Source organism: Rhincodon typus, chromosome 3 (genome assembly GCF_021869965.1).
Source record: "Rhincodon typus isolate 14 chromosome 3, sRhiTyp1.1, whole genome shotgun sequence".
NCBI classification, from domain to species: Eukaryota; Metazoa; Chordata; class Chondrichthyes; order Orectolobiformes; family Rhincodontidae; genus Rhincodon; species Rhincodon typus.
The window spans coordinates 26,427,711-26,443,043 of NC_063334.1; the positions used below are offsets into that span (position 1 = coordinate 26,427,711).

The 15,333-nt window shown below is 41.5% G+C and overlaps 1 protein-coding gene across 1 annotated transcript in view; it reads left to right on the forward strand.

Moving 5' to 3' along the window:
- Positions 1-1,833: 1,833 nt before the first annotated feature.
- The window catches only part of fxn (frataxin), a 17,498-nt gene continuing 3,998 nt past the window's right edge, over positions 1,834-15,333 (forward strand). The window contains exons 1-3 of the mRNA XM_020526491.2: positions 1,834-1,956; positions 11,407-11,495; positions 14,211-14,331. Of these exons, the coding sequence (XP_020382080.2) occupies positions 1,834-1,956; positions 11,407-11,495; positions 14,211-14,331 (333 nt within the window). The remainder of the gene's footprint in view (positions 1,957-11,406; positions 11,496-14,210; positions 14,332-15,333) is intronic.

Here is a 15,333-nt window from a genome sequence, read left to right on the forward strand (position 1 = left end):
GTGTTCTGCAAAGCGGTCCCCGAGTCTCCGCTTGGTTTCCCCGATGTAGAGGAAGCCACACCGGGTACAGCGGATGCAGTATACCACATTGGCAGATGTGCAGGTGAACATCTGCTTGATGTGGAAAGTCTTCTTGGGGCCTGGGATGGGGGTGAGGGAGGAGGTATGGGGGCAGGTGTAGCACTTCCTGCGGTTGCAGGGAAAAGTGCCGGGTGTGGTGGAGCTGGAGGGGAGTGTGGAGCGGACAAGGGAGTCACGGAGAGAGTTGTCCCTCCGGAAAGCAGATAAAGGTGGGGAGGGAAAGATGTCTTTGGTGGTGGGGTCGGATTGCAGATGGCGGAAGTGTCGGAGGATGATGCGTTGGATCCGGAGGTTGGTGGGGTGGTACGTGAGGACGAGGGGGATTCTTTTTTGGTTTTTATTGCGTGGACGGGGTGTGAGGGATGAGGTGCGGGAGATGTGGGAGACACGGTTGAGGGCGTTCTCGACCACCGAGGAGGGGAAGTTACGGTCCTTGAAAAACGAGGACAACTGAGATGTACGGGAGTGGAATGCCTCATCCTGGGAGCAGATGCGGCGGAGGCGAAGGAATTGGGAATAGGGGATAGCATTTTTGCAGGAAGGTGGGTGGGAGGAGGAGTATTCTAGGTAGCTGTGGGAGTCGGTGGGCTTGAAATGAATATCGGTTTCGAGGTGGTTGCCCGATATGGAGACAGAGAGGTCCAGGAAGGGGAGAGAGGTGTTAGAGATGGTCCAGGTAAACTTAAGGTTGGGGTGGAAGGTGTTAGTGAAGTGTATGAACTGTTCGAGCTCCTCGTGGGAGCACGAGGCGGCGCCGATACAGTCATCAATGTAACGGAGGAAGAGGTGGGGTTTAGGGCCGGTGTAGGTACGGAAGAGGGATTGTTCCACGTAACCTACAAAGAGGCAGGCGTAGCTTGGGCCCATGCGGGTACCCATGGCTACCCCCTTTGTCTGTAGGAAGTGGGAGGAATTGAAAGAGAAGTTGTTGAGTGTGAGGACGAGTTCGGCTAAGCGGATGATCTATTCAACACTCTCTTTTGAAATAAAGTCAGTGACCCACCCTCCACTGTTCTCTGCGAAAAGGAAGTTCCAAAGATTTACATCCTTCTAAAAGTAGAAAAAAATCTCATTGTAAAAAAGACTTCTTATTTTGAAAGGACCGACGTTATTTCTCATTTCCCACAGAATGGGTGGGAGAGAGAGCGCATAATCCTCCCAGCATCCACCCTACCGATCTGCTCAAAATCGCCGATCTTGGACATCTCGAGAGATTTTGGGATGTCCAGAGGTTGTGGAAGGTGCCACATGAATGCAATTTGTCGGTACGTAATAAAAACCCGAAAGAATTGCGGATGGCGTAAGTCAAACAAAAACAAAAGCTTTTTCCAGCAGCTTCTGTTTTTGTCGGTACGTAATCATGAATTAATTTCTTAAAAGCAGAATACTGAGGGAACTGGAAACACTCGGATTTTGTCTACCTTCCTAACCTGGTAAAATATCTGAAATCTCTGTCCACCTGCCCAGCCTGACCTGCTCCACACTTCCAGGTTTTGACCTCGAATTTCTCTGGGGGCGGAGCATGTCCACCCAAGCCCCGCCCCCTCCGCGTTGGTGACGCAACCACGTCCCTATTCCATTCCCGCCCATTCAGGTTGGGGTACCGTAACCCCGCCTCCATTACGTCATACACCTTTTCGCCGTGCGGGCACGCACAATCCTTGCTACTGGCTCCTCACACAGGGACTGAGAGTCGAGGGCCGATGTGATCGTTGGTCTTCACACGCCACCCCCATCCACCCCCGGTGGCAAATGGCGGGTTTTCTAAACCGGGGCTTACGCCCCTCGCTCCGCAGGTTTACAAGGCACCTTAGAGCAACGACAGTCCCCGAAATTCATCACGTAACCATTCCCTCACTCAACACTTTATCCGCGGTGAGTAAGAGCAGTGAAGGTCCTCAATTGTATGTATGCGTGTAGCACATTACTGACCGTTATTTATTCAAACTCAGTTTGAGGCCGGGACTCCCCCCCCCCCGCCAACTCGAGCGCAGCCAGACTCCAACCAAGGTCTCGCGCCGTGTTGCTATTGGTCTTTCCGGAGGTCACGTGGTCTTTATCCTCGGAGGCTCGTCCGTGCATCCTCAATCAAGGTTCCGCCCCCCTCCTCCCTGAGCGAAGCCGATTGGTTATTGCTCACATTAGTGGCTCTGCGGCGGAACGGCTTCGTCGACCCGAGGTTAGGGGTCATGGGCTGGAAGCTGCGGCGATGAGTTCATGTCAAATTGTATTGTGTAATATAATGCAGCGAGAGGCTGTTCGGCCCGTTGTACTTGGACTAGCTGTTTACTAAGGCAACATTCAAATCACATTTTCTGAAGAAGAGTCTAGACCCGAAACGTCAGCTTTCCTGCTTCTCTGATGCTGCTTGGCCTGCTGTGTTCATCCAGCTCCACATCTTGTTATCTCACATTCCCTTGTACGTTCCTTTGTACCTGCAGGTAGAGATTCTGAAAACATATGCTGGTGCATTCCAGATCCGAAATACTCGCCGCATGAAAAACGTCTTGCGGTGCTTTTTGTCCATTAGCTTTAATCTCTATCTTCTGATTCTGGACCCTTACACCAACCTTTGGAACTTTTCTGCCCATATCCATTTTCATCAAGCTCCTCCAGGTTTTGAGACCCCTCTAGCAGGTCTCCTCGTGGCCGCCTCTTGATTGATATTATCAGAATGAAAATTGTTCTGGTGGCTACACATCGTCCTGCGTCATAAGTCCACTGAAACAAGTAGAGTCATAGAGATGTACTGCACGGAAACAGACTCCAATCCCATTTGTCAGCATTTAGCCAATATCCCTGTAAACCCTTCCTATTCATATACTCATCCAGATGGCTTTTAAATATTGTAGTTGTACTAGCCTTCACCACTTCCCCTAGCAGCTCATTCCATGCATGCATCACCCTCTGTGTGAAAAAGTTGCCCCTTAGGTCCCTTTTAAATCTTTCCGCTCTAACCTTAAACCTATGCCCTATAGTTTTTGACTACCCCACCCTAGGGAAAAGACATTGTCTATTTACCCTATCCATCCCCTGATGATTTCATAAGTCTCTATAAGGTCACCCCTCAATAGTGAAAGCAAAGAAAGATCCCAGTACATGGGCCAAATGGCTTATCGATGTGCTGTTTGACTCTATAAAAATAAGTTAGGATTTCATATCATTTGTTTTTAAGCAGCCTATGTAGGTGTTAATGACAAATTCTGTAATGCCAATGTGGCATATAAATGTTTTACAGCCAATGCAGCACTTTCCTAAGGGTCATGGAAACAGATGCACAGAGCAAATTCTCGTAAGCAGCCATGAGATAGATTATCAAATAATCTGTTTTAGTGATGTTGATTGAAGGATGAATATTGACCACAATGCTAATGATAACTTTAATGTTCTTCAATATACTGACCATTATCTTTCACCTGAGATGCAGACAAGTCACAGTTTAATGTCTTGGTCGAAGGATAGCACCTTTTTTATTCACTTGTGGTTTGGGGCTGCAGCTGGCAATGCAGCATTTATTGACCACCCTAATTTCTCTTGCAATCAACCACTTGAAATACTCTGGTCCATGTAACGTTGATACATCTAGAGTGTTGTTAAGCAGTGAGTTCCAGGATTTTGACCCAGAGATAGAGAAAGTATGGCAATATTGTTCCAAGTGAAGATGGTGTATGACTTTGAGAGGAACTGGCAGGCAATGGTAATCTATGCATCTGTTACACTTATGTTTCAAGATGATACATGCCACAGGATTGAAAGGTCCTGTGAAAAGGAAGCTTGGAAAGTTACTGAAGTGTATTTTCTGCTGCCATTGTAAGCTGGCAATGGAGAGAGTTAAATGTTGAAGCTGATGGATGGCTATCACTCAAGCTGCTTTGTCCTGGATGGTGTCAGGTTTCCTCGTATCATTGGAGCTGCATGGAGGGAGTCACCTTAGAATTCTCAACCTCTGACCTGCTCTTATCACCACAGTATTTATATAGCTAGCTCACTGTAGCTTCTGGTCAATAGTAACACCCAGATGTTGCTAATGGAAGGCTCAGCAATTGTGAGGCTGTTGAATGTCTATGGAAGATGGTTAGATTCTCTCCTGTTGGAGACGGCCATTGTCTGACATTTGTGTTGTGTGAATATTACTTGCCACTTATCAGCCAAAACCTCAATGTTGTCCAGGTCTTGCTGGACTCTTCCAGGATTTGAAAAATTGCTAGTGGTTACGGACACTTTGCAGCAATCATCAGCAAACCTTGCCATCTCTGAATGAAGGCAGTTGATGAAGCAGCTTAAGATAGTTGGGCCGAGGCATTACACTAAAGAATCCTTGCACAGATGTTCTGGTGTAAGTACGATTGAACTCCAAGAACCACATGATCTTCCAGTGGAAGGTTTCCAATGATTCCTTTCAACTCTGTTTTTACTCAGTCTTCTTTATTCCACGCTCAGTCACACTTGACATTGAGGGTAATCACTGTCACCACATCTTGACAATGCAGCATGAGAAATGTAATTCTGAATTATCTGCTCAAGTTTCTGGAATGGGTCTTGAATCAGTAACCTTCTGATTTCAAAGAGGGACTGTGACAACTGAGCCAGAGCTGATACCTCTACTCTGCACAAACCTCACACTGCCAGTGCAGTACTGATCAAGTGCTGCATTGCCAGAAATGTAACCTTCCAGATGAGATGTTAAACCTTGAGGCCATGAGTTCCCCCTCACTTTTTTAAATGCCTTTATTGACTACAAAATGACTGAAGCTTAACTACCAATGAAGTGCTTTTGAAGTAGTGTAGAAGTGCTGACATAATGAAGGAATCGCAGCAATCAATTTAGTCACAAATAACTTAAAATAATTTTTTTTTAACAAAAGCAGAAATTTCCAGAGAAACTCAGCAGATCGTGCAGCATCTTTGGGAAGAAAGCAGAATTAATGTTTTGAGTCATTTGACTCTTCAACAGAACTGTTAGCAGCTAGGAAACAGTGATATTTATGCTGAAGCCAAATTTGTGGTTGGGGCACGGTGGTGGAAGGGGAGAGGTGAGCAGATGGGTGGAGATGGAGCCCATATAGAGATATGAAAGGGGTAGGTAAACAAGGAGGTTACGGACATCAGGGCAGAACAGAAAAAAAAACTGAATAAGTGATAATAAGAACTAAGGGTAGGAGAAAATGGGTAAGCTGTACTGAATGCTACCCATATGATGTAATAATGGGCCTGCGAGTACAGGAGTACAGGTAACTGTGCTAAAAGCAACCCATGTCATAACAGGACCAGGTATGGGATGGGTAAAAAACATTGAATGATGGTATCATGCTGTAAAGTTATTGGACTTGATGTTGAACCCTAGAGGCTGCTGGGTTCCCAAGTGGAAAATGTTGTCCGAGCTTGTGTTGAGGCTTGCTGGAACAGTGCAGCAGGCCTGCAAAGAGATGTAAGGAAACACGGTGGTGTGTTGAAATGGAAACTGGAAGCTTGGGGTCATTTTTGCAGACAGAACATAGGTGTTCTGCTAAGCAGTCCCCAAGGCTGCGTTTCTTCTCCTCAGTGTGAAGGACACCACGTTGTGGACAGCAATATAGTAGACTAGATTGAATGAAGTATTGGTAAATCACTGCTGCACCTGGATGATATGTCTGGGGCCTTGGATGGTAACGAGAGAGGAGGTAAACTGGCAGGTATTGCACCTTCTGCGATTGCACAGGAAGGTGGCATGGGGCTTTAGGAAGATGTTGGGACTGGAGGAGGAATGGACCAGAGTAGATATATAAAGGTAAAGAGATTGAGAAGAAGTCTTCAGCTCTTCATTGAAATAATAGCCATGAGATCTTTTACACTCAGCTAAGAGGGTAGCTGGAACCTCTCCTTAAACTGTTGTATGAAAAATGACACCTCCAACAGTGCAGCACTTCCTACTTATTGCACTGGAGTATCAACCTTGATTTTTGGCCTAAAGTCCTAGAGTGAGTAGTGGTTCAGCAGAAATCATTACCCAATAATTCAACACGGTCATTATCTATAAGTTACATTGTTTGCTGTGATTCTGTGGATTGATGTTTATAATTGCTGAATTGTTTGAAAGCTGTGGTTACATTTTGTATCAGATTTTAGAAAATTAATGACGTGAGGGGAAAAAACAATTTTGCCCATCTCAATTTTCTGTTGAAAAGCCAACGTTAATAATTTGACCCCTCCGTGTCTCAGTAATCCTCCCATGTCACACACAGCCTTCCCAGCTTTACAATCCTCAAAAATCTCTGTCATCCATATTTGGACACTTGAGTATATGTTTTCTGTTGCTTCACCATCGAGAATTGTGCCATCAGCTGCCTCGGCCCTGAGCTAAGGAAATTCCTCCCTAGATCTTGTTGTCTCTGTATTTTTCTGTCTTTTGAAGATTTTCCTTAAAACATTATGTTTTGGTCCAATTGTTGGCCATCTGTCCTGGAAATCTTTATGGCTTTATGCAGAATTTTGTTTGATAATTCTTTTTGTGCCCATGTTAAAAATGCCATATAAACACAAATAATTGATGTAACTCTGAACATTTCAGAGCAGCAATTGAAATCATTTCAATAATTGTGACATTATTTACAGACACATAGTCAGCTTCCACAGTTACATGAATGGTATTTAGTCTTATCTATTTTAATGCTGTCAGGACCAGCTGTCACCCTCCACCCACTGTAAATTTCAATTCACCTGGAACGCTGCTGCTAGCATTCTATCCCACAGCAGGCTCTGCGTACTCATCACCCCTAGCCTTGCTAACTTGCATTGGCTCCCAGTCTTTAATGCCTCCAACTTAAGATTCTTATCCTTGTGGTTAAATCCCAGTTTATCCTACTTTTGCAACCTCCTTCAATTCCATAACATAAAGTGGTAAGAATATGGAACTTGTTGCCATAAGAAGCAATTGAAACAAATAGTACAGATACATGCAAAAGGAAGCTAGACAAATATATGATGGAGAAAAGAATCATGAATTATAATGTTAGATTTAGTTGAGAAAAGATGGGAGGAAGCTTTAGTGTGGCATAAATACCAATAGGGACTAATTGGGCCAAATGCCAGTTTCTGTGCCATTTATATCCTATATAATCATATGTAACCATCCAATATCTCAGCATTCCTCCAATTCTGGTCATTAAGCATTTGGTAGAATTGAAAGCTTTGTCATTTAGCTTCCGCATTTCTGAATCCCTAACATGAGCTCCATCTTCTATTTTAAAGAAAGATTTACATTTCCACAACAACTTCCACCACCTCGACATCCCAAAGTACCTTACAGTCAATGAAGTTTGTTCATTTTTGTGATAAGAAAATGCATCACCAATTTGTAGACCACATCTTCCACAAACACCAATATGACAATGACCAAATAATCTATTTGTGAGGTTGGTTGATGAATATCTATTGAAAAGGACATTGAGGAGTACTCACCTGCTCTTCTTTAAAATAATGACATCCATCTGAGAAGATATTACAATTGAAAGATGGCATTTCCTGATAATGAAGTGTTCCCTCAGCACTGGGAGCATTTGTGTGGCTTTTGTGGTCCGGTCTCTGGAGAAGTAGTCAAACCCATAATTTTCTAACTAAAAGGCAAAAAAACAGTGCTACGGACTGAGCCATATTGCACAGTTTTATCATCCTACTTTAACCATCTCTTTGACCATGCTTTTGGATTCCCTCCTAAATCTCTTGCTTTGGGTTGTCATCCATTTTGGGCAGATTATGGTTCCATCCAATCAAGATTTTTATTTTGTGTTAAAGGGATGTTCCCGTACACTTGGACTATGCTTCATTAGTCTTTTGATTGTAACATCAGTGAAGCGCAAAATAAAATCCACTGCCCAAATATATTCCCGGCAGCCCCCTGGTCCTCGCTGTTGCCTCTCCCTCTGCTGCTGAAAAATGAAGGCCGCTGACGCTCGAGGTAAGCCCTTTAAGAGGGAGTCATGCAAATGACAGCGATCAAGTTGTTATACTCAGCACAGATATAAGAACATAAGAAATAAGAGCAGAAGTAAACCATTCAGCCTCTCAAGCCTACTGTAAGATCACGGTTGATCTGCACCAGGGCTCAACTCTTCTTCCGTGTTGTTCATTGTAACCCTCAATTTCTCAATATTTTCAAAGATCTGTCTACCTCTTTAAATATTTTCAGCGATGGAGACTCCATAACTCTCTGGGATAGAAAATTCCAGGCATTTACTACTCTGAGAAAAGAAATTCCTTCACATATAAATTTTGAATTAGTGTCCCTTTATTCTGTAATTTTATGTCCCAGTTCAAGATTCCACCAACAGTGGAAGCATCTTCTCAACATTACTCTGTCAAGCACCGTCACAATATTGCATGTTTCAATACGATTACCCTCATTCTCCTCTAACAAATAAAGACCAATCCTGTTTTGCTGTTCTTGTAAATCAACCCATTCATCCCAGAATCAGCCTTGTGAATCTCTTTTAAATTGCCTCCAATGCCAGTATATTCCTTCTTGAGTACAGGACACAGAACTGTACATTGTACTTCAGGTGCAGTCTCACCCTGTTGTAACAAGATTTCCTCCCAGCAATAATGGCCAAAATTTCATTTGCCTTCTTAATTATTTGCTATATCTACATGCCAATGTTTTGTGTTTCATGGACAAGAACACCAGGTTTCCTCAGTGCTGCACCTTTTGTAGTCTCTTTCCACGTAAACAATAGTCTGCCTTTGATTCTTCTTACCAAAGTACACAACTTCACACTTTCCTGCATTAAACTTTATCTGCCAATTTTTTTTTTGTCCACTCAGTAAACCTATCTCTATTCTTTTGCAGATTTATATATTCATCACAAAATGCCCTCCCACTTATTTTTGTATCAGAAGCAAATTTGAATGAATTACATTCTGTCCCCTCATCCATCTCATTATTATGTAATAATTAATTGACGGCCTACTGTTCATTGTCGTGGCACTCCGTTAGTTACATCTTTCCAAACTGAAAATGACTTAGTAATTTCGACTGTCCAGGTTCTGTGGGTTACCCAATATATTACCCGTAACACTGCAAACTCCAATCTTATGCAATGATCTTTTATATGACACCTTATCAAATGCCTCTGGAAATTATAAACCTCCTTCCATCATAAAACAATAGAAAGACACTTATTGCTATCAAATGTTTTCAGTTTCACTGAGAAAGACTTGTTGTCAGCCAACAATTGGTCAACAAGTAAAGAAAGTCAAGTCTTATGTTTTTGAGCCTCCAATAGGAATTAATAAATCTATAGATAATGGCACTATTTGACAATGGTTCTGTGGAACGAAGGAGGCCATTTGGCCCATTGTGCAAATGCTGGCTTTTTAAGGGGACACTGCAATTACTTTCAGTTCCTGCTTGCTCTTTTGCCCATTTCCTCATGAATTTTTCTCATTCAATTAATTATTTAATGTCATTTTTGAAAGTTACTGCTTTTCAGGTGGTGCATTCCAGATCATTATAACTTGTTAGTTTTATTCATATTGCCTCTCGTTCTTTCGTTAATTGCCCCAAATCTGTGTGACTGTTACTAGCTTCCTGGAACCTGCTTCTCATCATTTATTTCCTATTCCACCAGATGGAGCTTCACACATAATTATACGCTGCCAGAGACAGCAGCGCAATAGCTATGAACTCTACCACTCTTCCTTTATAGAACTACTGCAATCAAAATGAGTGTAGCACAGTATTAATCTACGCCCATCACAAAACAATGTAAAGCCAAAAGATACGTTTAGCTATTAAATATCATGCTTGCACAGGACTGAACATGCCATATTTTGCCCCATGCTGCATCTGTACTTCATGTTTTTTTTAAACTGACTATATTAAGCACGAAGGATTGAAATGCTTCATATTGTTTTTGGATTGCATGCACTGTGCTTACAATCAAAAAATTTAATCTGTCATAATATTTATAACTTCAATACAATAGACCCTACTTAAGTGAAATTGCCTGGATTCCTTCAAAGGACAGAAATTTGATTGCAATACTGTCTTATCATTAATTTCCATTCTACAGCTAAGCAGCCACACACCAAACTCTGCTATATTCTAAATACCTGTAATACAGAACTCTGATAACTGCCCAGGCAGCACACACTTCTGCACTTACCCTGACAAGCAACAACAAAATAGTAAAACAAAATCAAAATACAGCAGAAGCCATGTATCTAAAATATAGACAAAAGATGCAGGAAAATTTTCAGCAGGTCACAAGTCTTCAAAGTGTTAATGCTAAGGAGAGGAAGCTGTTGCAAGAAATTAAAGTCATTCATTTCTTACATCAGCACACTCTCGGTTGTATAGGATAGAAAGCAGACATTAGGATACTGAACAGAGTGGTGAAAGAGATGAGAATGTAGATGCATTCATAGCCTTTGGGAGATGAAAGGGAAGTCGAAGTTAAGGGCATTCATCAAAGAGGGTAACTGTGGCTATTTTAAGAAGGGGTAAAAACATTGCTTGTGAAGGCAGAGCCATTTAAACATCAGGGAACAATTATCTAAGGTGAGGTAGCTAAGTGATTCACTCCTTTATACCTAACTACAGAATGATGTCAAATGGTGTTTGGTAAATAATTAAAATTTGTTGACTAGTGACTAAAGCTGCTTTATTCAGCTGTTTCATGCTGCAATTCACAAACCAGCCATTTGTTTGCCAAGTTTTGAATGTTTAACTTTTAATCTAAGCCTTTGATTCTCTATTCGTTTTCTGGAAGTATCATATGCTGTAGTACAGTTTTGTCAGCACCTTAATAGCCATCAGTAATAGGCCTAAAAATTGTGATTGTTACCAGACAACAGTATTTGGTCAAGAGGGAATCACAAATACCTTGCACGTTTCAATGAGGGTTCCTAAACAGCAGTTATAAACAGGGATCTTAGTTTTATTTATTTTTTCTCCCCCTCCTTGGGTCATACGTGTTCCTGCTAATATTCCAACTGAGATTAGTACACTCAGCGTTACTGTCCCAACTGAGATCCACGAATACAATTCACATCAGATATCACTTTTCCATACAACATTTACCTATTAGCCTCTCAAGGGTTTATTTTATTGTTGACCTGTAATAATGAATCTATTTAGCTTTACAAATTGCAATTCACAAAGGTTGGGGGATTTAACCTGAATTATCTTTATGTTTAATGTTAAAAAGACCAATTAGTATGCAAGGAAGGGAATTCCTCTTGTGCTGGCCTCTTTAAAAAAAAAATTGGCATTAAATCTCTTTTTACACCTGCCTGGAATATACTTTTATTCATCCCACTTACAATTCAATTTTTTAAAATCTTTTGTAGGGTTTTCAGCATTCACGTTGGTTAAGATGCTTACAGTTGCAGAGGAAGGAAATCCATTCATCAACTTTGAGAAGAATGGAAAATGCAAGGTATCCTGAAGTGACAAAAGGCTTTACATGCAAGTGTGTGCGCATGCACACAATTGTTGGGTGCATAATTAACTTGGTTCTGTTTCAGTGACAAAGCTAAAATGTTGATGTTTGCTGATCCTGTTTGTAAAATTAGCCTAACATTTCATTTGTGTCTAAATATTGAAAGCTTGACATTTGGCTCAAGAAATCTAGTGATCTGAATGCCTTGAAATCTTCCAGATTTCCCTATCAGGACACACATTAACTGTGATGACATGACACTGTTTTGAGTCAATGTGTATGTCGAAGAAGTTAACATTTCAAATCTCTATTCATTTTTGTTTGTACGTCCCATCCCTAGTTGACTGTTGATCCATCCAACAACTTTTGCCGCCTTTCATGTTAAATGATATTACAAACGGTTTCCACTGTTCTATTAGTGTCTATCACCGAATCAGAAGTGTAGTCATGAAATTCACCATTGTCCCTTCTCCTTCCAAGCTACTGCATTATTTCCAGTCTCCAGATCTTCTTCCAAGTCCTTGAACATGTCCATGCTCATTTTTCCCACAGTTTTCTATTGGAATCTCTCTAATCAGATTGGCACCCCTACCACAGGACCTAAATGGGCCAAATCATCACATTTCTGGACCTCTGTGACAATGAGCATGGTGCATTTTCCCTCCTCTTTGCTCTTGGCATGTACAGCCTTTGATCTGTTTGGCCAGACCAGCCTCTTTCAGCATCTGTCTTCTGCTGTCCAGCTGACTGGGACTGATGTTGCTTCATATGTCTTTACAGCCAGTGAATACATTCGAAATGTGGTCACTGTTGTAATGTAAGAAACAGAGCCAGTTTACAAACAGCAACCTCTCTCATGCATAATTTGATAATAATCAGAAACACTTCTTTATTTTGGTGTTGTTGATTACGGGATATATATTAACCAGGACAATGGAGAGAATTCCCCTCCACTTATAGAGTCATAAAGTAATACAGCGCGGAAACAGAGCCTTTGGTCCAACCAGCCCAAGCCGACCAAAATCCCAAACTAAACTAGTCCCACCTGCCTGCTCCTGGCCCAAATCCCTCCAAACCTTCCCTATGCATGTACTTATCCAAATGTCTTTTAATTACATTGTAATTGTACCCACATTGACCACTTCCTCTAGAAGTTCATTCCCCGCATGAATGACACTCTGGATTAAAAAGAATCGCCCCTCATTTTTTTTTAAATCTCTCTTCTCACCTTAAAAATTCCAGTCACGAACCATTTCAACACCCCTCCCATCCCCTGGGTAACATGTCCATCTTGGGCCCCCTCCAGTGTCACAATGACGCCACTAGCAAACTGGAGGAGCAGCACCTCGTATTCCGCCTTGGGAGTCTACAGCCCAATGGCCTAAATGTGGATTTTACCAGTTTCAAAATCTCCCCACCCCCGTCCTCATCCCTGCCTCCTTGACCTAACACAACTCGTCCATCTTCTGTCCCACCTATCCGCTCCTCTCACCTCACAGACCAATCTTCACCACTCCCTACCTCTACTCACCTATCACCATCCCACCTATCTTCCCCAGCCCCACCCCTCCTTTTTCTATTTATTTCTGAGCTCCCTTCCCCCTTCCCCATTTCTGATGAAGAGTCCCAACCCGAAACGTTTCCTGCTGCTCTGATGCTGCCTGACCTGCTATGTTCCTCCAGCTCTACACTGTGTTATCTCAGACTCCAGCATCTGCAGTTCTTACTACCTCTATCTATACCCTCATTATTTTATAAACTTCTATAAGATCACCTGTCAACCTCCTAAGCTCTAGTGAAAGAAGTCCCAGCCTATTGAGCCTTTCTTAATAACTGAAACTTACCATACCCAGCAACATCCTAGTAACTCTGTTCTGAATCCTCTCCGGCTTAAAAATAACCTTTCTATAAATTCTTCAAAATAGTGTGCTGGGATCTTTTATGTCCAGCTGAGAGGGTAGTTGGGCTTTAACACCTTTGCAGAATGGCATCTCCAACAGTGCAGCACCCCTCAATGCTCCAAAGAGAGTGTCAGTCTTAAATTGAATTTGAATTTGCAACATCCTGACTCAGAGGCAAGCATATTGCCCACTGTGTCAGGATTGCCAACTCAACTATTGAAATCTAGTGGTGGACACCATCTCTATTCATGATGCCCTAAAGCCAAATTTCTTGGCATCACACAAAAAGATTTTGTACAAAAAAAGTGTCCAGTTTACTGAAAGGTCTATAGAACTAACAAGTAACCAACAGAGATGTAAGATACATTTCCAGATAAGCAGACTACTTGGTCTCTAGCATATGGAATTTTTGAAGAAAGCCTTTCATATAAAATAAAAGCATCTAATTCTCAGGGAGGGGAGTGTCCTTGTGATTTTGAGCTTGACTTGTGGTTACATGGATCTATAAAAGGGCTGAGAAAGTTTCTGATCAAATTCTGCAGCTTCCTCCTAACTTGTTTACTTAGTGGATTTAATTAGTTTGAAGAAGGTGGTTTCATCTACTCAAAAAACCCAATTGCGTAACAACATTTATGACAAGTACTAGTGGTAATCTTTTCCTTCCTTCAGTGGTAATAAGCTGCCTGCAGGAGAGAAAGGAAAGGAAAAGAAATATTTTTTGGAATACCATAACATTCTGTTTACAAGAAAGGTGCTTTATTCAGGTATTTAGAAGATGTTGAACTTAAATCATTACTCTTCTTCGTTGCAGTTTACTGGATGAAGCCACATACGAGAGACTTGCAGAAGAAACACTGGATCTTTTAGCTGACTTCTTTGAAGACCTCGGAGATCAACCATTTGTTCCAAAAGACTATGATGTATCATTTGCGGTAAAACTCAACTGACTGCATTTGGTGGGCATGTAAATATAGCAGGCTGCTGCAATTGATTTTCTGTCAATACAGCCAGCTATGAAGAAGCAAATGATAATATCTTAAAGGAAATTGCTCAGTGGAGGCCAAATGCTTGTCCATCACACCAAAGATCATTATTGTTCCCAATTTATACTTAATATATTGACTGCCCAATACTTGTAATCATATTGAAACACAGACTGTAGGATAATGTCACTAATTAACATAGTATACCCTATTAATAAGTATAGCTGCAGTTTGGATTTATATAGTTCCTTTAACGTAATAAAACAGCTCAGGGTATTTCACATGAACAGTTAACAAAACAAAATGACATCTAAGCCAAATAAGAGTTGTGATCAACTCCAAATAGGAGTTGTGATCAAATGCTTCATAAAGAAGATAGGTTTTAAGTCAAGCTTTAAAGGTTGAGAAGCTGACAGGCTTAAGCATGATTTTCAAGTGTTTATGGTCAAAGCAGCTCTGGCATGACTACTAATGGAGCAGTTAAAATTAGGAGTGCTCAAGTGAGCAGAATCTGAAGTAGTAACAAGAAAGAACTGTGGATGCTGGAAATCTGAAACAAGCAAAGTACTAGAGAAACTGAGCAGGTTTAGCAGCAACTGTAGACAGAAAAACAGAGTTAATATTTTGAGTTCAGTGACCCTTTGTGAGAATTGAAAATAGTATAAAGGGTGGCATTTATACTGATGATGGTGTGGAGAGAGGTTTGGAAACAAATGCAATAATTTATTGTGCACACTTTCTTTAGACATAACTACCAATGTTAACCAGATGTTATTTAAAGAAAATAAATCATAATCAGGAACAAAAATAGGTTGAAATAAATGAAGAAGTTATTTAAACATCTTTTCAGAGAGAAAGGATTTATTTGGGACAAACTGATGTGGAAAAACAAATGGAAGTAAACCGAGTCAGAGATAGTAGGAACTGCAGATGCTGGAGAATCCGAGACAA